Source organism: Ambystoma mexicanum, chromosome 12 (assembly GCF_040938575.1).
Source record: "Ambystoma mexicanum isolate Mex_15411 chromosome 12, UKY_AmexF1_1, whole genome shotgun sequence".
NCBI lineage: Eukaryota > Metazoa > Chordata > Amphibia > Caudata > Ambystomatidae > Ambystoma > Ambystoma mexicanum.
Window position 1 is genome coordinate 1,094,431,764 of NC_090936.1, and position 23,095 is coordinate 1,094,454,858.

The 23,095-nt window shown below is 45.9% G+C and overlaps 1 protein-coding gene across 7 annotated transcripts in view; it reads left to right on the plus strand.

Annotated features, from left to right (window-relative positions):
- TASOR2 (transcription activation suppressor family member 2) overlaps positions 1-23,095 on the plus strand; it is a 1,665,218-nt gene that overhangs the window by 106,314 nt on the left and 1,535,809 nt on the right. For all 7 annotated transcript variants that reach the window (XM_069629643.1, XM_069629647.1, XM_069629648.1 and 4 more), the window contains exon 4: positions 21,608-21,680. In XM_069629643.1, coding sequence (XP_069485744.1) covers positions 21,608-21,680 — 73 coding nt within the window. The remainder of the gene's footprint in view (positions 1-21,607; positions 21,681-23,095) is intronic.

Genomic DNA, 23,095 nt, shown 5'->3' on the forward strand with positions numbered 1-23,095 from the left:
TTTCCTTGCGAAATAGGGGAGTACATTGGCTTTGAACCAAGGATGCTAATTCGAGTGATGAAGGAAAAGCATAAAGGGAGTCTACAAGCAGACCTTCCGCGAGGACATATTTCCCAAAGATTAGGAGGAAAAAACATTTACTGATGCCAAATATTGGATGATTAAAAGTCATAGTCAATATGGGATGGAGTCTCTAAAGGCTAAAAAGAGAACTGCACCCAGCAACAGTTTAATTAAATGAGGATAAAAGCACCATCGATATGGACAATTTGACGGTCTTGCAAACCAGCACTATTCATTAGGCCTGAGCTAAGATAGCAGTGTACCTACACTCCCTCGAATGTCCCAAGACCGTGCAGACTGGCAAGGTCAGTCTTCAAATGGAAGACACCGGCATGAAGCCTACCGACCGAGAGGATGGCCTAATTGGGAAACAAAGGGAAAGCTGGCGTTTCTCCAACCACCCTGGTTTTCGTTTATATGTACGTGCTGCTAACAAGCCGAATGTCCAAGGTTGGATTTATTTATTTATTTTGGCATTTATAAAGTACACATAACCCAGAGGTATCTAGGTACTTTTTGCTCAAGAGATTGGTTACATTTGGAATTTGCATGGTAAGGTTACAAACATATAGGTCACAGGGAAATGGACTACAGCCTTATCTTGCATTAGTTACACATCTTCTGAGGCAATACTTTGTTACGTGAGTTGCAGAAATTGCTTGTAGCATAGTGCAACAGACGGGTAGAATACTACATACCGGATGTACAGACAGTGAATCAGAGGGTGTCATTGTAGTCTGCTTGTGATAACCCTGCGCTAAGCGCAAGTTAGTTGCAGGCTTGGGTGAAGAGACAAGTTTTGAAGGCCTTTGCGGAAGGACCATAATGATATCTGTTCTCAGTGGTAGGGGCAAGGAGTTCCATTGTTTGGCAGCGAACACTGGGAAGCTAGAGCCGCCAGCTTTCTGTCTAAATCTGGGTATAGTGACTAGGCTGGCGTAGGTGGATCAGGTGGGCCTGTTGGATTGGTTTTTTGATATTTGATTGGTTAGGTATGCTGGGGCACTGTTAGAAAGGCATTTATGTGTACTTGAAAGGACTTTGAATTTAATTCTATCTTGTACTGGCAGCCAGTGGATGTTGCGTCTAGTTGACGAGATGTGTTTGGGTATGTCGACTCCTGCTCTGATCGCATATTTTTGCGCAACATTTAATTTGCTAATATTTCTGGCATTAGAACCTGCAAAAAGGGAGTTTCAGTAGTCGCTCCTGGATAGGATCAGTGCTCTTGCCAGCATGATGCAGTTGTCGGAGGACAAGAAAGGTCTGCTAGCTCTGATTTTAGTTTGGAGGTGTAGGCTTCCAAAGAGACTATGGCATTAACTTGTCTTGTTAGGGTAAGTGCCGAGTCAATGTAGATGCCTAAAGTTTTTATTTCCTTGCCAACATTAAAGATGTTGCGGTCAATGTTGAAGGATTTGTTGAGTTGTGGTAGTTTGTTCAGTTTAGATTGGCCGCCTATGATGAATAATTCAGTTTTCTCATCATTGAGACATAACTCGTTTTGTGCCATCCATGCTTGGATGGTAAGGTAGATTTTGTTTAGTATGTTGGAGTCTGAGTCATAGGAGCCCATGATAGGTAAGAGTATTTGGATGTCGTCCGCATGATTTGTATACGTGACACCCAAGACAATACACACAAGCCTTGGGGCACACAGCAGGAGAAGACTCTCATTGTACGGTTAGAGAGAAAAGATTCAATCCACTTTATGGCTTTTGTGAGAATTGGGCAGCTGTTGCCAGATGTTGGCATAAGATTTTGTTTACCCAGATGAAATGCTGCAGATAAGTCGAGCAGAAGGAGGATCGCTAGGTCCCCTTTGTCCTTGATTTGGTCCATTTGGATTTTGAGGTGCAGAAGTGCTGTTTCCGTAACCGTGGCCCGGGCGCGAGCAAGACTGTTTGAGGACTAGGAGGTTATTCGATTCCAAGAATGTTTGCATCTGTAGATGAGCTACACGATCTAGTATTTTTAGGAGAAATGGAACCCTTGTGATGGCTCGAAATTTTGTTGGGATGCTGGGGTCCAGTCCAACATTGTTTTTTTTAATTTCTTTTTAAGCAACGCGAGTACCCAGGCTTCTTTTAGATCATCCGGCACTTTGCTGGAGGCAAATGAGCTGTTGATCAGGGTGGTAGAAAGGGGCTAGCTCATTAGCGCGTGTCTTTAATGAAGGTGGCAGGACAGATGTCTCCTTGACATCTTAAGGGTTTTAGTCCTTTGATGATTTTGATGGTTTCTGCAGTGGTCGGGGGTGTGAATTCGAATTTATGTGCAACTTGCTGCAAGGTGGTGGGGGTGCCTACTGTGGGAGGTGTCATGGTTAAGTTTGGTTTTCTTAGCTTCAATTTTGTTTTGAAGAAGGGTGATTTTGTCGGGAAGGGCGTTTTGGACGTTGGAGCACCACTGCTGGTCCTTAATGCAGTGATCAGGGGTTGGGGCAGGCGATTCCAACTTGAAAAGTATAGCAAAAATGTGTCTAGAGCTAGATTGGGCATTCTCAATTCTCTGGTTGTAAGAGTCCCTTTTAGCTTTGATTGTTGCTTCCTTGTATTCACTGGATAAGGCGTAGAAGTGTGAGTTTTTAAATTTGCTGAGAACCAGGGGTTAGCTTGTGCTATTTTTTTTTTTTTTTTTTTTCGGACGCGTAAAGGAGCTACTTTGTTGATGGCCGCTAGGATGGTTTGGTTGTAAAGGGGGTAACCAAGGAGGTGGGATCAGAATTGAGGTGGCGAGTGCTGTTTATTGGTAGTAGGAGGGGTAGCATATTATCTCGGTTGATATTTCTCTGGCTTCTTGATGGCATTGACGAGGTGAGTAGGCTAGGTTTGGTGGTTATTGCAGTAGGAAAGAGAATGGCGTTGTGGTCAGACCATGGGCAAGGGGTGTTTGCCAGTATATTGGTGACACAATTTGTATCGGCTAGGCAATCCAATGTGCATCCTTTTTCATGTGTTGGGAGGGAGATCCGGTGAGTGAAGCCTTGCGCTTCCACCGTGTTAGGGAGGAGGCATGCTTGAGTGTTTAGGGGGTCGTTCAGGCCTAGGTTGAAGTCCCCAAAATGATTATTTTTGAAAGAGGCTTTGTGTTGGATGCTAGAAGTGAGGTAATATTTTCTTCGAAAGAGGATAATGGGCCTGGAGGTCTGTAGACCATGTGGAGTGTGAGGGTACAGGTGGATGTGAGGGAGATTTTCAGTGTGATTACTTCATCAGATGGGAAAATGTGGTCTGTGGATATCCTTAGATTTATTTTGCGAGGAGAGCCACTCTTCCCCATTTAGAGGTAGTATTGTGTTTCCTGTAGATAGTATATCGGTCCGGCCTGGCCAGGGAGGGGGCTGGGCCTGATGCAGATGTCTAGGTCGTTGGTCTTAATGAGCTCTGCAATGTCTAGGGAGTGAGCATTGAGGGATCTAGCATTGATGAGGGCACCTTTCAGCTGCGTCGTGGTGTCAATAAAGTTCATGTTCTTAAGGTTGGTTTTTGAAGGTTTCAGCTTTTTAGGCTTTTCTTTGTGGTATGAAGGATGGTCTAAAAAGTTTTCAGCAACCCCTGAGGCGCTGCTCCGTTTGACAACATGTTGATGATCAGAAGAGGAGAGTGTCTGGTTTCTGTGGGAGGATGATTGATTCCTGTAGGTGGAGAACAGGGTAGGCCTTTTTGGAGGAGCAGTGTGTGCGGGAGGCAAGGCATTTGTTTCTCAGAATGGTAGTGCATGGGACTGAGTCAGGAGGCGTGTACGGTTTGTTTGGCGGCTCAAGGTGGTCTGGGGTGAGCCCATCAAGGGATTTGGGTTGCCCACTAATTAGAGTAGGCTGCCATGCACTTTCACATACAATGTTGCAAATTATTATTCTCCTGCCACATTTTCTGCTATGACCAATACCCAAAACCATTTGATTAGAAGTAGCTTGGTGTGTGTCTTGCAGAACATAGGCGTTTTAGTCCCTCGTTGGTTGTCTATTTCCTATATGTAGACATTATCCTCTAATCCAATCCTACCCCGCGATAGGTTTTTGAAGTTTGCCATGTAGGATAACGTCACAGATAATGAATCTAACATTACATAAACTAGAACCAAATGATAAGACTGTGTGATCTTGCATGAGTCGAAATTGATGAGTGTTTATTAGCCCTGTTTTACTTCTTGAGATTAAAGCAGTATTTTACCATCTCCTTTGAGTCAGTCCAGTTATTGGGTCCGAAGTATTTTCTTGGTAATTCCATCTAGAACAACAAATGCTTCAAGGTGCTAGAGCACATCTTTTACCGTCATTACTGACCATCAGATCCTTGTCACGAACTATGGTAAACAAACAGGCCAAATGCCACCCTGCATCGCCCAGTACGGCCTCCGCTTAGAGAAATACTGGTTCAACATTCTAAACAAACCCGGGAAAGGAGGCAAATCCAGGAGACTACCTACACTACCCCTGTCATGCCCACAATCGTCCAACTACAGTGCCGAGGGGTACGTCGATTATATTCTACACCAAGCCAAACCACAGGCTATTCCGATAGAAGAGTTGGCACAGTATACATCAGAAGACGCAACCTTGGTCCTGGCGGCATCCTGTATCCACGAGGAGAGCCGCGAAGTGCCTGTTGACTGTGGATACTGCTTGTTTGAAGCCACAGCTGTCTGTGTTGCCTGAGGATCGCTTGCTTTCTATTTTGGATTATTTGTTTACTGGGAGTGTGCTCTATGGAAATACAAGTTCCGTGTTTGGCCACGCTCACTACTTCCTGGAACGTTTGAAAAACTCAGGCACGCGCGCCACGAGTAGTGCTGCGGAGTTCCTGTTCGCCGTGGATGCTGTTCGTTTGAAGCCACAGCTGTCCGTGTTGCCTGAGGATTGCTCACTTTCTATTTGGACTATTTCACACTGGAAGTGTGCTCTATGGCCATACAAGTATATACTGGATGAAATGTAACATTTATACTTGCAGTAATAGCATAGTATTTACTTTACTTTCACTTGCCTTAAGGTTCCATGTTTGGCCACGTCCACTACTTCCTGGAACTTTTGAAAAACTCTGGCATGAGCGCCACTGCGCGCGCGCCACGAGAAGTGCCGCAGAGTGCCTGTTGGCCTGTCTGCCAGGCTGCCGGTGGCGATGGACTCCCGAGGTGCTCCTTGTTTCTGGAGAAGAGCGACTCATAGTCTGGCATCTACCCTAAGGTCTGTTTCGGAGGTACTATTTTGTTTTGTTCCTTATCTTTGCAGAGATAATGTCTGCCATGTTTCTGAGGGGCGCACTGGCGGGCCCGTGTAGCAGGGGTTCGAAGCGACCAGGGGCGCGGATGTACGATGACATTGCATCCACGCCCCTTGTCTTCACTCTGGTGAAGAATACCCTGAGGATGGCCCTGGCGCTTACCCTTCTGCATTGCTGAGTCTGGTAGAGGAGGGGCGCTCACATATCTTGATAATCTGGTGTACCATGTATTGGGTAGGAGGAGGTTCATTCAGTGAGTATATTACCTACAGGGAAAACACCCGGTTGGGACCATAATAGTCAGGATCATTTGTTTCTAGACACACCCTTGGCATTTCGACCAGTAGATGCCCAATTACTTGAGCTTTCATAGTATCCTCTGGGAACAGCAGAGTTGGGGGAGGCCCTGCTCTCTTCGGCTCAGGAGAAAGAGATGAATGCTTGGATTGAATAATGACTCTATGGGGATATTGTGTGAACTTAAAGAACACACTGTTTGTTTGAAGGCAATAATAATCAGTTGGACAAGCTCACTGATGTTGTGAATTCATGGGAACGCAACCGTCCTTCGGATATAAAGTCATCTAATGAAGCTCTGGTCATGGGGGGCGAGGGAGCTGGTGTATTTACGGATGGCTCCCGGCCTGCCCACTTTCCCTGTTAACTTGTCCCAGCTAGTGGGGGATCCCCAAGTGAATCGAGGCAAATTGCAGACCCTCCCAAATGTCCCTTCTATTCAGGAAAAAAAAAATGGACTAAAAAAACACATGCGTAACCAAAAATGACATGGGATGCAAATGGCTATCAAACCTCCCTGCAGTCATTGGAACAATTTGATTAGTGAGGAGGCCGAAATTGCAAGCGATCTGGACTGTGGTTTAGACATCGAGTCAGAGAATGATATGACGGATAAAGGAAAAGGTGTCACGACCCTCGCCCAAAACCCCCTCTGGCAAACCCATTGGCCAGGTGGAGTCAGGACTCGGGCCTCTAGAGCCTGGCATCCTCTTCAAAAGCCCTGATGGGGCCAGTACCGGCGCCTATGACGCCAGGCTCATACACCATGAACAACAATGTGCTTGGGAACTACTTTATTGTATTGTCAGCCAACATGGAGGCATCCACATAGCTTGGTTCCTAAGAACCAAGCTATGCGGTCTGGTGTTTTGGGTGTGACAGGACTGGAACTACTTTCCCTGGTACTACTTTACCTGGGCTATATAAACCACACCCTGACTGCAGAACATGCTTCGTGTTACTTTGCAGCTTGCAACATGACGCTCCCCGTGTCCAGCTATTCCCTCGAATCTCGGAGAAGCAGAACCTGCAAGGAGACAAAAGGAACATCATTAGCACCAGCATCTTACCTGCAGTCCTCATCTTTAAACACTCGCAGCTACTGAGAACAGCTTCCTCGAATCTGCACGCCTCCCGGACAGAACGACCTGAAAGAGGAAGATAGAGGCAACATTAAAGAAAGCTGTAGAGGCATTTACAAATTACGAACTGCTCAAAAGGCTTACCTGGCTGTTCGCCTCTCGGCTGGCACCACTCCGGACATTCCACTCGTGCTGAAGAACACTGCGACCTACAAGGAAGGAAAACACAGGTTAGCAAAGGCATGACTTTGCAGCGCTGCGCATAGCGCTTACTTACCGCATCATAGCGCTCTTAATGCGGCATCATTTACCAGCGGGGCTCAACCAAGCCAGTTCGCCGCGCTGAAGCTCCGCATACCTAAGGGAGAAAAAATAGACATTTTAAACAAAGAAAGGCATGCAGGATAGCAACAAAACTAAAGAACAGCAGTAAGACCTACCTGAACAATATCAAATGGGCCGGCGTCGGTGAAGTAACTGGACCGCACTCGCCCATGAAAGACAACGCACCCCTGCAAAGAAGGCAGGACGGAGAGCACGCCTAATTCTACCACAAGGTGAGGAGAGGGCGCCAGAGGGACTGAAAGCATACCGGGGTGGAGGGAGGATACTTAACGCAATCGGTCAGTCTTGAACACAGTCCTCCTGTATTTTCAGGCAGAACCTTCCCCGCAGACCACATCAGGGCAAAGCTGAGAAGCATACCAGAGAGTAACCCAGCTGGGTGGCGTCCCTGTGGATACCAGGTGAGCGTAACAGAAGGTAGAGAAGCTACTAACACTCTAATGGACGAAATGAGGCACAAAGGCCTAAAGAAAGACTGTGCTAACTCCCGTGAACAGCAGTTCTGTGAAGCAGAACCTCGCTCATGCCCTGAAGGGGTTGTATCGTATTTTTCAAAAGAAAGGGCCAAACCCCTCTATTCCTACTCAAGGGTTTGCTTAGGACAACCAAGAGATAAAAACGATTGTGATCAGCCCCAACGAGGATTTGAATCACTATGAGAAGCACAGTGAGCAAGCTCCACTAGCAAAAAGCCCAGTCCTAGTAAGAGTTGAAACGTCTGCAGCAATTGCCCCTCACTCTACACGTGCAGAGAGCTCAGAAGATATGCGGGATATTCATGCTATTCTGCCCCCTCCTAAAATGCCACTGGTACAATTAGGTGCAGTAAACAACAAAGCTATGTCTCAAAATAAGTCTCAACTTGAGGTGTTTATTAGATCCACAGTTTCTGAAATGTTTGAGATGAGAAACAGCAAGACTTCTTCTAATCTCACGAATAGCACTGATGGGGATACAAGGCGAATTGTAGAAGTCCCCATTAAGCCCTCCGATCTAAAGTTGTTAGGCAGAAACCTGTGCAGTTCCCTCTGGGACCACTGCAAAAGATTTAAGACTACAGGTGGTTGGCAGTAAACCCAATTGGTAGCAGTCTGTACCACCCAGATTTACCTCGTAGCTGTGGCTGAGCAGTCAGACTTCTCTCAAGAACAGTTAGGCAGTATACAGAGTATTCACAATAGATCAAAAGAACACAGTAGGACAAGCAAACACTGACCAGAGCTTGGTGTAAAAGAGATATAATTATTTATTTAAATGAAACACACCTAGTTAAACACACTGGCACTAATATCAAGCAGTTCTAAAACACAGTCACTAAAAGATATACACTCCCTTCAACGACTATTAGACAAGTCTTAAGTAAAGCAACACTTATTTTCAGACAGCGGTGAGCGCTTAACGAAGATGGCACTCTAATCAATCGATTTAAAAAGGGAGAGAAAGGTAGAGCAAAGATAGAAACAGATCCCAACACTTTCGGAAGAACACAGTAGGAGAAAAAGGCAGGTTAAAACCGTACAGTCAAAGTTAACAAGGCCGGACTCACTTTAAGAGGCTCCGGTTGAAATGTGTCCAAGGTCACACGGTTAAAAGTGTCCAAAAGTCTCGCAATAGTTCAGAAGGAGTTGGATCAACAGAAAGGGACCTGTTAGATGGTCAAGGCGGCCAGCCCAGTCCAGAAGGTTAAGGGATTATTGTTAGGTTGTAGCAATCTTTAGAAAGGGAGGCCTGGCGGACACAGTACCTTAAAATGGTGAGAACGCTCCAGCGGGGGCAGTTGTTCCTGGCAGCGGTGCATCGTCCGGGGGAAGAGAGGATCTCATCGTGGAGGAAAGCAGGAGTCCGTTGCACTGCCAGGGAAGAAGCCGGCCGCGGAGTTCTCAATTAAAAGGAGCGGTCCTTTTATTCGCGGTCCAGTGGTAAGTGGCTATCCGGTTGCCGGGGTGCTTGGCACGGGCAATTCGACCACAAGACGTCCTGGGATGCGAGAAAAGAAGGTAAACTGGTTGTGCCCACCAGTCAGGGGAAGAAGACTCTCCAGAAGGGAGATCTCCTCTGTCGTTGGGAAGTGGTGAGTCGGTTCAGCAGGGCTCCACCGGTGGTGTCGTCGTAGCAGGTCGGGTCTGCTTCTCCCTCGTCGGATTTTCAGGTCCTGTGGCAACTTTTAAAGTTCCAGTCCCAAAAGCCCTGCTTTTATGCAGCACACCCCCATTCACTCAGCCTAGCTGTCGATCAAACATGCTAAGTGGTGAGCCGGCCGGCTCACCACTTGGGTCAATCACAGTTACCAAGGTAACTCAGTCCAGGGTGCCTCGACCCCCTCCCACACCTCCTGTGGTACCCAGACAGAGTGGCACCACTTTTGGGAGGCTTCTGTGGAGAAGCCCGCCAAAAAGTAGAAGAAAGGGCTCGACCTTTGGTTTGGAGTTACAGAGGCGAACACAAACGCCATTTTAAAACCGGGTTCTGGCAGAAAATACCAACCGGTGAATTAATATTAATTAAATAAACCGGCGGTATGTTAGAGGCTATGTTAAAAGTATTAGCCTCGAACAATGGGAAAATCTCATAGAGATATATTTGCAGTAGAATATAAAAAGTAGTATCCACTGCCACCAGCAAAAACTCGACGAGAGGGGACGGGACCGTGCCCCCTCGAATAACAGACCCAGGGGCATTCGAATTGCCCCTACCAGTACGTCCACAATATGATGGTTTGCACTGGTTCTGTTAGTAATTTGGGACTAGTAAAGCCAATGGTGACTTTACATGCCCTGGGAGACAGTAGTCAGTCCCAGGGTATAGAGTCTATGGCGGGGGGTCACTATGACACCCCTGTGTTACTGCACGGAGGGTGCGGTGTAGCACACACAAAAAAAGTACATATGAGACCCTGTGGAGTAAAAGACCCCATAGCCCAAGAAACACATTAACATTCAAAGGAACACCATAAATCATGTCCAAGAGTGGGAGGAAAAGAGTCTCACTTTTGGCAGGAGAAAAAAACAAACTCCAGAAATCCAGCAAAGCTGCTGGGGGACTCACTAGGTTAGGAAATTCAGCCTAAACAGAGAATTCTCCCTAACACAAGTGTACAAAGGTGGATACACAGGGGTACAAAACTATGGCAACTGATTCCCATCCAATAATCATTGGGAATAATTTGGGAGAGGTCTGTCCGGATAGACTTGGTAGAGATGATAAGGAGGATCTCCAAAGAAAGAACGTTAAGATTCAGAATCCTTTTAATTCTGTCTTTCAAAGGGATTTAAAGAACGTTTATTGGAGAGATCCTGCTTTTCCCGACCACCCGAGCAGTTTACTGTACCATCTGTTCAATTACGGTGGCCCTGCCTCCCTGAATAGGACAAGAATTCTTGCCCTTTTCAATGAGAGCCCCGTAATAAGACTTCTCGCCACAGTGGATCTGAAACTGGTGGACTTCATACACCCAGAGCGATTTGATTATGTAAGATTGGTGCTCAATTCAACAGTCGATTGAGACTTGTCACAATGGAGGATGTCACTCCGCTCATACACCTGTGCAAACAGCTGCCGAAACACACACCTAAGCTCAAGCTGTATAGTGCAAAATGGGTTAAGGGCACGGCAGATAAAATGTTCATGCCATGGCCAGAAGGGGGATCACTGTGAAAAGCAGTTTTACAACACATGACCACTTACTTGCACCCTGATTACATGGGAAAGAAATTGGAGAAAAGGTTAGCTAGCCTAGAGCTTTGGAAAATGTATCAGGAGGAACGGGATGCCCCGCTTCCTGAAGACTGGATGCTTAACCAGTGTAAAGAGGAGGTTGTTGAGCCTTCTGCTCCTCATACAGCGCCTGAAGTAAATGGCGATGGTACAAAAGATGAAGGATTGTATCCATTAAGGGAGCTTAAACCAGCGACAGGATATAGTAATCCGATACATGAACTGCCTGCATATAGCAGTGACGGGAGACCAGAAAGATCATCAGAAAAGGATGTGATCCCTAAAGTCTTACAGGACAAAGAGAAAAGTGAACAGCCAAGTGTGACCCTAGATATAGAACGGGAAATTAAGAAATGGAAAGGAGAAACAGACAAAGCTCACGAGATAGTGCTCATACAGAACGAATGGATGGGTGGTCGGATATAGCTCAAACTTGATGGAAAGTGCATCGAGGAACTAAGACAAGGGGAAGATCAAGGTGAGCAAGATAAAAAAAGATAGGGAACGAGACAAACCATTGAAAGAAGACGAGTATAAAAGGAGTAGACCAAGACGAGGACAGATGTATCAGGAAGAACAGTTAAGAAAGATCAGAAGTACAAAGAAAATATGACAGAGCAATTGAAGAACGAGATAGGTTAGAAAAGAGGAGGAAGAACAGAAATTGAGGGATAAAATAATGCAAAGATGCAGAGACGAAGAGGTGCGTAGGGCAAAAGAGGAGAGAAGCGAAAAAACAAGAAGAAAAAAGGGTTAGAGAGGAAGCAAAGAAACAAAGGGCATTTGATGAGGAAATGGAACGAAAGAGAAGACCGAGGGCATGCGACATTGATCGCATCGCGAAAGAGCTAATGGAACCAAGTCCAGTAGTACTATGGGAAAGTATGGAGGAGTTTCTCCCATTGCAAGAGGCGATACCAGGACCCTCCAGGGTAAACCTAGAAGAGAATTCTGAGATGGGAAGTATCAGGGACAGAATCGAGAAAGCTTATCAGGAGATGAGGACAAAAAGTGAATCGAGAAACAAAGGGAAAGATGATCAATCTGAAATTGCCAAGTCACGAGGCAAGGAAGGAAGTCAGTTTAGTCTCGAGCATAGAGCCTTGTCTTCGGACAGGCTGACTCTAAACAGAGATGAGAAAGAGGACAGCCATACTAGTTGGGGGCAAGATATGTCAGACTAAGACAGGGAAACCTTCCGTGGGGAGGAGGGTGCTAGTACATGCGGTCCTGAGGAATGCTTTCAGACAGACCAGGAAGTAAGGTGGTCAGATTTGGACCAACCTAAAGAAAGGACGCCATAATCCATGGCGTATCCAAAGCCACCTAAAAGTCAATCTCGTAGTGAGAGCGGGGAATCACCACCATATGTGATCAGACTGAGTTCATTACCAGGAAGAAGGCGATCAGGAACCATTATCCCTGCTATGGATAGGCAGACGATGGGAGCCGATTTGCGATTTGGTATTTCACAATCTCCTTTATTAGAGAAAGGAGGGGCCAGGCTGCAGTATATCCCATGGCCCCAGATGGATAAAGACAATTTAAGATGCAAATTGCCCAGCTTAATGGCAGGGGCAGGGAAATGGATCTATGAATTGGAAAAGATGACGGGAGGAAATATGTTGGTTATAGGGGACATTAAGGGTCTTCTAGCGGCCATCCTTGGGGAGGGGGGGGCAGGAGGGCTGACAACATTTGGACAAGAGCAGGCTACTCAAGTGTCACAGCACAGAATATAGCGCATGATGGAGCGCCGTTTAATAATTGTAGAGCGGCAGTCTGGAAAGCGCTTAGAGTACAATATCCTGATATGTCGGATATGAGTGCAATTATGGCACGTAAGATGCAGAAAGGCGGAGATCCGCTTGCTTACATTCAGAATTTTCAGGAACAGTGGTCTTTGGAAACTTGAGAGCCTTGGGGAAAATCAATATCTGTATTCTATCATATTTTATGTCAGTCACTGCCAGAACATGTATAGAGACAGCTCAAGAATCTAATGGGAATGGAAGCAAAGCCATGGCCAGTAGTACAGCTGACCAGTGCCGATTGTTGCAAGAGAAAAATCAGAAAAGAAGATACTGGGAAGCTCGAGGAAGCTAAGTTGGTTCAGAAGAAACATTCAAAATATGCTATAGAAGGGGTGATGTTGACTAGCGAAGAGGGGCTAGGGTCACAGTAGGCAGCGGGTATGCCACAGGTGAATAATCATCAGTCAGATCAAGGAGGGAGCAGTTTCATGCATAAAGGCAGGGAAACATAGGTTTCAGAGAAAGAGTGGGCTTTCAGAATAACCAAGGTGGTTTTTAGAATGTACAGAATGATAATCAAGGCATGCAGGGAGGAAAGATTAGAAGATTCCCTCCTGTGTGTTGGACATGTGGAATGACCGGACATATCGCTCGAACATGTGGGAGCCAAGGGTATGTACAGAATTGGCAATTCTCAAGAGGGGGGGACAGCTTATCCTCCGGCATATAGCCCACAAAGTAGGGATGGGTTCGCCCAAGATCAGACAGTGTATCAAGCACAAGTGCTGCAAACACAACAGGCTTTGCAACCACAGCAAACGCTATTGAATCCGCCACAAGGGCAGTCAGAGCACGCACCCATTCAAATAGAGCAGAGTGCAAATACAGGACAGTTATTGACTCGTAGAGTAGGGGGTGTCACTGTCATGGGTGGGAATTCTTTCACTGGTATGGGAATAAGTATCTACCCACAATAGGACAGCTCTCAGCATGACTTGATGTGTTCAGTACCATCAGTGATGCCAAATCCTCAAGAGGAACCAAGGGTTGATGTTACAATAGGAGGCAAATCCTTTTCTTTTTTTAGTAGATACTGGGGAAACTCGCTCATGTATACGAGAGGGAAGCTTTTCATTATCTGGAAATGCCATGAATGCTCAAGGGTTCTCTGGAGCTACAAGTAGAGTTCCTTTTACTGAGAAATTACCAGTCTCTAGGAGAGTGTGATATGTCTGTCCAGTTGTTGTATAAAGACAGACACCAGTTAATATACTGGGCCGAGATTTAATTTTGAAGCTAAATATGATGATTTGCTTCACTGAGGAAGGCATAGTGTGTTTGACACCAGGAATACATTATTTAAATGTGGGCGTTTACAGGACAAATAGCTGTGCAAGGAACACAGAGGCAGAAGTTTTTCACTCTGGGGTACGCATTTTGTTAACGTGGCTACCCGGTTTAGTGGGCAAGATTATGAGAATATCTGACTCATTTCTGTTCAGAAAGCAAAGTTATGCTTCAAAAACAATGGTACAAGAAAAGATGGAGAGAATCAACAGTGCGGTTGAATCTTTGATGTACCGGGAATGAAGGACGGGACAATGGTGTTAATGATTCACGACTATACTTGTGGATCCAAAGCTTACATGAAGCTGCCCAGAGATTGGGGAGGACTTTGTTCTATCGTGATCGTTCATGTTTCAGCATTGGTGATTTCCAAAGCGTGACCTGAACATTGGCGAGTTTCCAAAAGCAGATGCTCACCTGAGGTAGAAGAGATCTGCTGAACTCCTTAATCGAATCAAGAGAGAGAACTATTTCTCAGCCAAATTGATAGAGGCTTTTGATGGTATTCCTTATGAACACAGATTGTTCAGCAAGACTGCTTCAGATTTTACTGTTCTCTTTATTCCTGGGATCCAGATGATGGTGAATGCCAAGTGGTTACAGATAACCAGATGGGAGCTTCTACAGACGACACCGCCATAAAGGGATTCAATACTATGAAGGAGGAGCTAAGAGCATTATACCTGATGACTCTTTAGAACAGATCTGTCTTGGATATGATTACAGCCATGGATGGAGGTGTTTGTGCCAAAATCGGAGAATCGTGTTGCACATTCACACCTTCTCATGACAACGAGAATGGCACCTTGACAGAGGCCAGAACGCTGCTGACAAACCTACACGTCAAAATGGAAGACGCATTGGAAGACATTGATGATGACGGCTGATTTGCGTCAATGGGTTCCACAATGGATGGCAAACATTTTCAAGTTCCTTGGAGCTCTGTTGGTGGTGATCGTGTTTGGGTTCTGTGTGATCAGGATAATAATCACACAATGCAAGAAGACTGCGAAGAAAGCAGCAGGAATGAAAATTGTGATTGATATTGAATCAGGATTCACACCTAAAGAGTTGACAGATGAAGAAATCAGAGACTTCGTAAAGGCCAGTATTCATGCGCCTGAAGGAACAAAGTTTGTATATCCGAAGTACCACAGGAAGTATTTGGGAAGATGGATCTAGTCAGTCCAAATGGACAATGTAGCATTATGACCTGGAGTGTTGATGAGCATGTGAAATCAGCAGGATGCCTGAAAGGAGTCCTAAAGATATGGACTCCAAACAAACATATCTTCAGACAAGGATGTCTAGATGTGAAGACTGGAGACAGTGGTCGATGAATCGCCCCGAGGTGGGGGGGCCAGGGGGGTAGTGTAGAGGAGGAGCCAAATACCCCTACCAGAAGCTCCGCCCCTGTGTTGCCTGTATATTGGGAACCGGAAATTGCGTACCAGTGAAGATGCCTATATCGCAAAGAATTTTTGGGACTAGGTATCCATTGAGAAAACCCTATATGCATTCACAAAGAAGTAATGGTCTTCTAGAGAAAGTCCCAGAAGAAGTATGAAAATGAATGAAAAAGAGGGCTGGTGACGTCATACAAAGTGGAACTGATGCACCCAAGAAAAAGTCAAGACTAAAGAATATAAACCTTCTAGAAGAGGAAGTGTTGAAGTTAAGCAACATTTCGGGATCGAAATGAAGATGCTCATGCAAAGAAACACTGAAGAAAATGCAAAGTCATTTTTAAAACTGTACAGATGCTATAACGCAAGTAGACAAAGTCCTGATGCTGGCTATGTAGTGAATAGATTGCAGCGATGCGCCAATGTATATACATAGGATTGTATAGAATCTGGATGTTCCACAATGCACTTTAACAAACTTAAAGGGATGGTCTAGTAAAATTTTGTATTTAAAAAATAGATAGGCCACATAAAAAAATAAATACTAGCATCCTCCGTTTTAAAACTTCCTATGTAAAATTTTGAGCTATTCAAGCTCAAAATTCGAAAAAGCAAGCACAGGGGCGCAGCCATTTTTTGAAATGGAGGCCCTCCTGTGCTGGCTTTTGCTTTTGCAGCACTAATGAAGGAAAAGCCAGCCAGCTGTAGTAAACAACGAGCCAGAGGAGCCTGAGAAACTTGGAAAGAAAAACCACAGCGTTTTCCAACACAATAACGCTTCAAAAGCGACCGCAAACATAAATACAACGTTTTTAAAGCTGTGGTTTTATTTCTAAGTTTTCCGGGCTCCTAAGCTAGTGCTTATTTTTTGTAAAAAAAATAAATAGCACTTACTGAGATTCAGCTGCAGCTTTCCTGCTCTGGTCTCCGGTCCGCGTCCTCCGAGTCCCGGCACTAATGAAGGGAAAGCCACCCAGCGGTAGACTTTGTTTACTACAGCTGGCTGGCTTTTCCTTCATTAGTGCTGCAAAAGCAAAAGCCAGCACAGGAGGGCCTCCATTTCACAAAATGGCTGCGCCCCTGTGCTTGCTTTTTCGAATTTTGAGCTTGAATAGCTCAAAATTTTACATAGGAAGTTTTTAAAACAGAGGATGCTAGTATTTTTTTTTTATGTGGCCTATCTATTTTTTAAATAAAAATTTTTACTAGACCATCCCTTTAAACCCTGTGAATGGAAAGGGCTCGAGTGTGGCACAGTTGGAAAATAGCTGACGGCGAAGGAGAATTCAAGAAAGGTTGGCTACCCCAGCACCAAGAGTCGAGGCCACCGTGAGCCTGGTTGTCTGTCAAAGAAGCTACATGAACGTGAGAAAGAAACAGACTTGAAAAACACTGAAGGTGCCACAAGTTCATAATTTAATAGTATTTTATGCAGCAAAAAGCTTGAAAATGTGGTCTCCATTCACATGGTCAGATGAAAATAGACTTTGGGTCGAGCTACACCGAAACCAGAAGATAAGACCATGCCACAATCCTTTTAATTATCCAGCACAGAGAGCCTCTGAAAGGCCAAGTTCAAAGCCTTAATTGAATGACAGACCGCAGGAGTGATGATAGATGTCGGGCTAATTGGGTAGGGAGGCATGACCAGGCCGAACCTCCCATCACCTGGGGTTAACTAGCTTGCGTGCTGCTAGCAAGTGGAATATTCCATAAGGTTACAAGCGTGCCAACCAATTGTAGAGGGCCACGTATAAAGAGAGCCTTATAGTTTGTCTAACCAATGAATCGTCATGTATTTTATGACGATGAAGATGACTTGCACTAGAGGAGGGCTTAGTTGTCCACCTGATATTGGAGACCCAATCACAACCCCTGTCAGTATGGAACGTATACCTACATGTTATCTGTAAGCCTGTCACATCCCCAAGTAGGTTTTCTTAGTTTGCCACGTTGTATGACGACCGTGATGACACATTTTGTGTATAAAGTTTTTTCATGTAACACGTTGAGATTGCTTGTGCGACGTCAGAGGATGTCCGTTGTACTCCCGTTTTAGATGATTTCAAATGAAACCGTACAAAGTTTTGCCAACTTCGTGATTCAGTTTGATTAATGATGTACGAGTACGTTCTGCATCCCGATCCGTCTCTAAGTATTGCTACATCGTCTTAAAGGACCCCTGGTCCCGGGTTTCGGTACTTTTGAGAGCACTCTGTGCGTGCCATATAGGCCTCTGCTTACAGCCACACTCTTCCCAATAGCCCATTCAGATGACACCACTCCCTGACTGAATGTCATGATTCCTGCCTCTCATGTCCCCAGCCCTCCAAGATGTCAGGCTGGAGCCAGGCCACAATCACCTACATGGCCCTCAAGGGCCTCTCCATCCCTCCAAAGACCCACTTGGAGTTAGACTTGGTGCTTGTGGCACCAGACTCAATCACTTCCATAGGATAACATTGGGGATTGGACTTGTAGTGCATTGATGGGGACAAGATGGATCCCCCCACATATTTCAGTTCCCAGAACTGCATGTCAGTCTAGTCTTTTGTGTGTGGTTCAGTCCAGACACACCCGGGAGTCCCAGAGACTATTTAAGCCACACCCAGGCTGAGAAACATGCTTTGTGTTTTCTGCAGCGTGACACTCGCCGTGTGCGGATCGGTCTCCAGTAGTCCTACATCTTTCTTCTGCGCTCAGCTCCTACAAGAACACCGTTAGGAACAGCCTTACCTTGCAGCGCTTATGCCATCATTCATCGCTCCTTCTGTTCTGCGGGCATCTTCGGTGGTGTCATTCCCATCCCGGCATGCCGCTTCCTAAGGGAAAGGGAAAACAACAGAAAAAAGACATTAGTAAGCATTCTGCAAATCTTCGCTTATTTTTAAATACTGTACGAGCTTCAAACACTTACCTGAATCCCAGCCTCTCTGGGGGAACTCTGTCTCAGGGACTTCTCATCCATCTGCAAGAGGGAAAAGACACTCCAGGTTAGCGTGGAAACATCTAGAGGCGTCGCATATCGCGCTTACTCGCCACATTTCTTCTTCATAACCGGCATCCACAATGAAAAACGTCGCGGCTCCTAAAAGACACAGGAAAAGAACTCTGTTCAATACAAATACGAAAGGGGTGCATCTCGCATCGCGCTCTCACTCACCTTCAGCGCTACTCATCTCAGCCGCATGCTGCCATCCCCGGACGCCGGCCATCATCTAAGGAAGGAAAGGGACGAAGTTAGAGAACTGTTCAAAACACTCATTATACTTACCTGTCGGACTCTTGCCAGTGAAGTAACTAGGCAGCAACGAGCCCGCATCAATCAACGCGGCCCTGCGCTGAAAGCAGGACAGAGAGCACACTATCCAAGAAAACAAGGTGAGCTGTGGATCAAAGGGAAGGGTTGGACCCCGGGGAAGAAGGGGTTCAAGGACACAGAGACAATAGGGAGTTAAACTCTACCAATCCTGTGTTTCAGGTCCAGTCTCCAGTCGAATAGCCTCCAGGGAAGGGTTCGAGGTCGTAAGAGGTCAGAACAGGCTGAGTGACGTACCCCTGGATACCTGGTGAGTGTTACACTGAATCTGGGAAAAGGTAGCCATTGACTTCTTAGGCCCACTTAGATCCAGCGACTACATTCTCATGGTCCTAAATGAGTTCTGTACCCTGAGATTGAGATCCTACAGTCAACACCAGCCACAGCCGTGATGGCAGCGCTAGACCAAATGTTCTCATCCTGTGGAATCCAGAAAGTGGTAAAGTCGGATAATGTCCCTCCATTCACAAATCACGTCTTGCGAGATTTTGTACTGAACGTGGGCTACCACCACAGGAAGGTCACCCCAATGTGGCTTCAGACGAATGGGACAGTAAAACTTTTTATGGCCATCATCAAAAGGGCCGTAAGGATATCTAACATGACGCACAGGCCCATAGAACAGACTCTGTACCAGCTCCTGCGTGGCTATCGCAAAACGCCACATGACCCAACAAGGGCATGCCCGCAGAGCAAACGTTTGGTTGCTCAGTGCGCACAAGAATGCCCCACGATCCGCATGATGTGGAGTCGATCGAGGGTGATGGTCCAATTTGGAAGATGGACGGACAGGCAAAAAACGAAATGAAGGAATACTCTGACCGCAAGCGTGGATCACATGAATCACACCTTCAGCTAGGCGACGGTCCTCGTGAAACAAACTATCTCACAACTATCTCACACTATCTCGCGTAGAGCAGGACTTACAGGCAGATGCCAGGTTTCCACTTCTGTGTTACGCGTGACTGGTCCCTGTAGGCAGTATGGAAGCGAAGGGGTATTTATTTCTCCCTTCGGCTTTCTTGCCACTACTCTGGCACCCTCTTCCTCCCCCTCGGCTACCTTGCCCTCTCCTCCTACATCCTCTTCCCTTCCTCGGGATCCTTTTACACCTCCGCAGGGAGTACCTCTAATTTGAACCTTTCCCCGGAAGTCTTTCAAGGATGACAACCTTCTCCACCTCGCCACTCTTGCTCAGATGTCAAATACTCCTCGGACATGATTCAGTTAGTAACTCTCACTCTTATTTTTGATAATACCATTGTGGTTTATTAATTATTGAATTGATCACCATAGGTGCCGACATGTGTTTTCGACCAACAAAGCAAAGTGCACAAAAAAGAAACCCTCCGTTAGATGTATGACGGGAAAGTACAGGACAGAAAATGTAAAAGTTAAAGGGGAAAAGGAATTGGGAAGAAGAAAAAGATCCCCTATGGGGTCCTATTATTGTCCCCAGTTTCAAATTGAATTTAAGAATGATCTGACAAGCATTTCGACCTAGGGCGACTGGGGACAATAATAGGACCCCATAGGGGATCTTTTTCTTTTTCCTGATTCCTTTTCCTTTTACATTTTCTGTCCTTTTCTTTCCCGTCATACATCCGACGGGGGGTTTCTTTTTTGTGCACTTTGCTCCCATCCTGTATTGCAGGGTGTTTACTTGGTAATTATGCACTTTATTTGTATATATTCAACATTGATTGTGTTTTTATGCTGTTTTTACCATGGATTCAGCTCTATGTATGATGTAATTTAATATGTGAATAATAAAGATAACTTGATTTTACACCATCCTTGACCTGGCCTATCCCCTCATTGGGCTCTTACACTCAGAGTAACTTACCTCGCTTGATTCTTCTTGAGGCTTATCCCACGTGACCCCACTCCTTTTTGCTGCTTGTTCTGTTACTCCCCTGGGTCTACGTGGTTGGGGACGCCTAACCTTGATCATCTACTCTGTCCTCTGCAACTCATCCCGAACAGGACTGCAAGACATTTCCTTGGCCTCAAGCCCAGGGATCGTATCTCTCCAGCACTGAAATCTCTCTATTGGCTCCCAGTGGTTGCAAGGATCAAGTTCAAGACCCTTTGCATTGCCCACAAGTCCTTCTGGGGACTGGGACCAAAATATCTCCAGCTTTCTTTTCTGAAGTATCTTCCTACTTGAGAACTTTGCTCCTCCACCACCAACTCCTTGAGGGTCAGTCGCTTTTCCAAGCAACGAGTTGGGGGCAGATCTCTCTCTTTGGCTGGGGCCTCCCTCTGGAACATCCTCCCTGCCTCTCTGAAACTTGAGCAGAACCATCTCCAGTTCCGGAAGCAGCTCAAGACTTTCCTCTTTGCTTCTGCCTTCTCTCTTCCGCTACCTTGCTGATCTCCAGTCTGACACTGCACTGATTACCTGGCTACCCTCTGAACCACTGGCCAGGTCCCTGACCCCACCCACCCCCCCAGTTACACACCTGCACTCGCTCCTGGCAACCCTGCACTTGGGGCTGTATCTGCAACCTTACACCCCCCTACCTGCACTTATCTATCACTTGTTTTTCTGCACTTAACCCTGCACTGCCATCTGCTGGCCATGCTTCTTTTCTTGATGTTTGATCCTCCTCCCCTTCCCCTGGCACTTTTCCCTTTCCCTCTCCCGTGCACTGTGCGTTCTCAATGTCACTGGGCCTAGTAAGATCGTTGTCTTGTTCCCCCTTGTTCCCTTCCCCTGCCTTGTCGCGCCTTGAAACACTTGTGTATAGGCGCACTATAAATAAAATATCATATCATACAAGATGTTATGGTCTTAATTGGCAAGACTGCACGTTCCGCAGTGTCATTAGTGGCACATGCTTACAATGCCATGGATGCTGTGAGTAGTTCGCCCCTCTTCTATGTCAAGAGTTTCTCTGCAGCTTCGTATGATATAAACCTTCAACCTCTGTCTGTCTTAGCTTTCTGTCTCATGCGATGCATATTTCATAAAACTAGCTTGGTGATGTGACTATTGTGTTGTCCAATTTTAACCGATGACAGATTGTAATGGTTTTGCTTATTTTTTAAGGCCAAGTTAGTGTGCCAGAATGGACTCTGTGTCGGAAACAGTAGTATTACGACCCTGGGTGACCCCGCCACTGGTAAGGCAGAGACAAAAAAGGCAACTTTTTGGTGTTCCGTTATGATATTTACTTTGATTTAAGATTGGTTGATTTTGTGCGTGATTGGCAGTTGTAGGAAATGCATTGGGTAAAATAGTCTATGAATGCGAATGTTACTTTTCACTGTGCATGCATGCAATTATTTTTTACCTGCATAACTTATGCTTGGTTTATTTATAATGCATTTATAATTCACCTGTTCAATCACAAGCAGTGACTTGATGAGACAATATTTTGTTTGACGACCAGTTAAGTGGCCTACGCTCCTTGATGCCCTTGTAAAAATGTGGCCTGCCTTTAGAATGATAATTCATTACCATCTGGTAGCTTGAATTCAAATTTCTGAAATAAGTTGGATGTGACATTTGATTGTCAGTAGACAGTTGCCCAAAAATAATGGAAAACCTCAGAATTTCCAGGTTGCGGGCAACATCCAAAGGCAGAATCCTGCAGGATGAAGTTTCAAAGTACCATAGCCTTAGTTGAAGAACTTCTGTATGTCCATGATTGAGACCCGCGTCTGAGTGCTCATAACCTCCTTCCACCAATGATTTTTAATCACCACCACCAATTTTTTTTTTTTAAATATTTTATTGATTTTATATTTTAGAAAAACAAACGCACAACACAATACAACTGTTAATTATTTACAGAAACCACAAAAGAAAATACGAGAAAGGAAAAAGAAAAAACTCCCCCCACCCCCCATCAAGCCAGAGCCGGCTCCCTTATATCCTCAGTCGGGGCACCGTCAGGAGAAACATTGTCCGTAGGCACATCTTCAGAATTCTCAGATTCGTCCAAGCCCTGTTGTGGGTTGGTCATAGAGGCCACCAATTGTCGCCAGGCCAGCCTCCTCGCTTCCTCTAGTGACTGCTTCAAACCAAACCACGGATTCAGCCTCTGCCCACCTCATAAGGTCCGCCCACCATAGTTCCACTCTCGGCCTGCTAGCCGATTTCCAGTTCATGGCATTCCTGCGTTTGGCCAGAACATATGCCAGGCCCCTCAGCTTGCTCAGGTGCCTAAAGTGTCTGGGCCTGGGGAAGATCCCAAGCATACATGACCAGGCAGATCCCACGTCCAACACCACTCCCCCACTTGCGAGCTTCATCCTGACCTCCTCCCAAAATCTATACACTTCCGGGCAGGCCCAAAATATATGTAGCAACCCAGCTTCCACCTCCCCACACCTGGGGCATTTTTGAGTGATCGAGCCTCCGAACCGTGCGATCTTCTGGGGAGTCAGGTAGGCCCTGTGAGTAATGTAGAACTGGAGTTGTTGGAGCCGTGCATTTCGGGACACCTTTTTATGATATCCCAGAACCCTCTTCCACTGACCCTCCGTCATGAGTTCACCCATCTCCTCCTCCCATTCATGCCTCAGTTGGGGC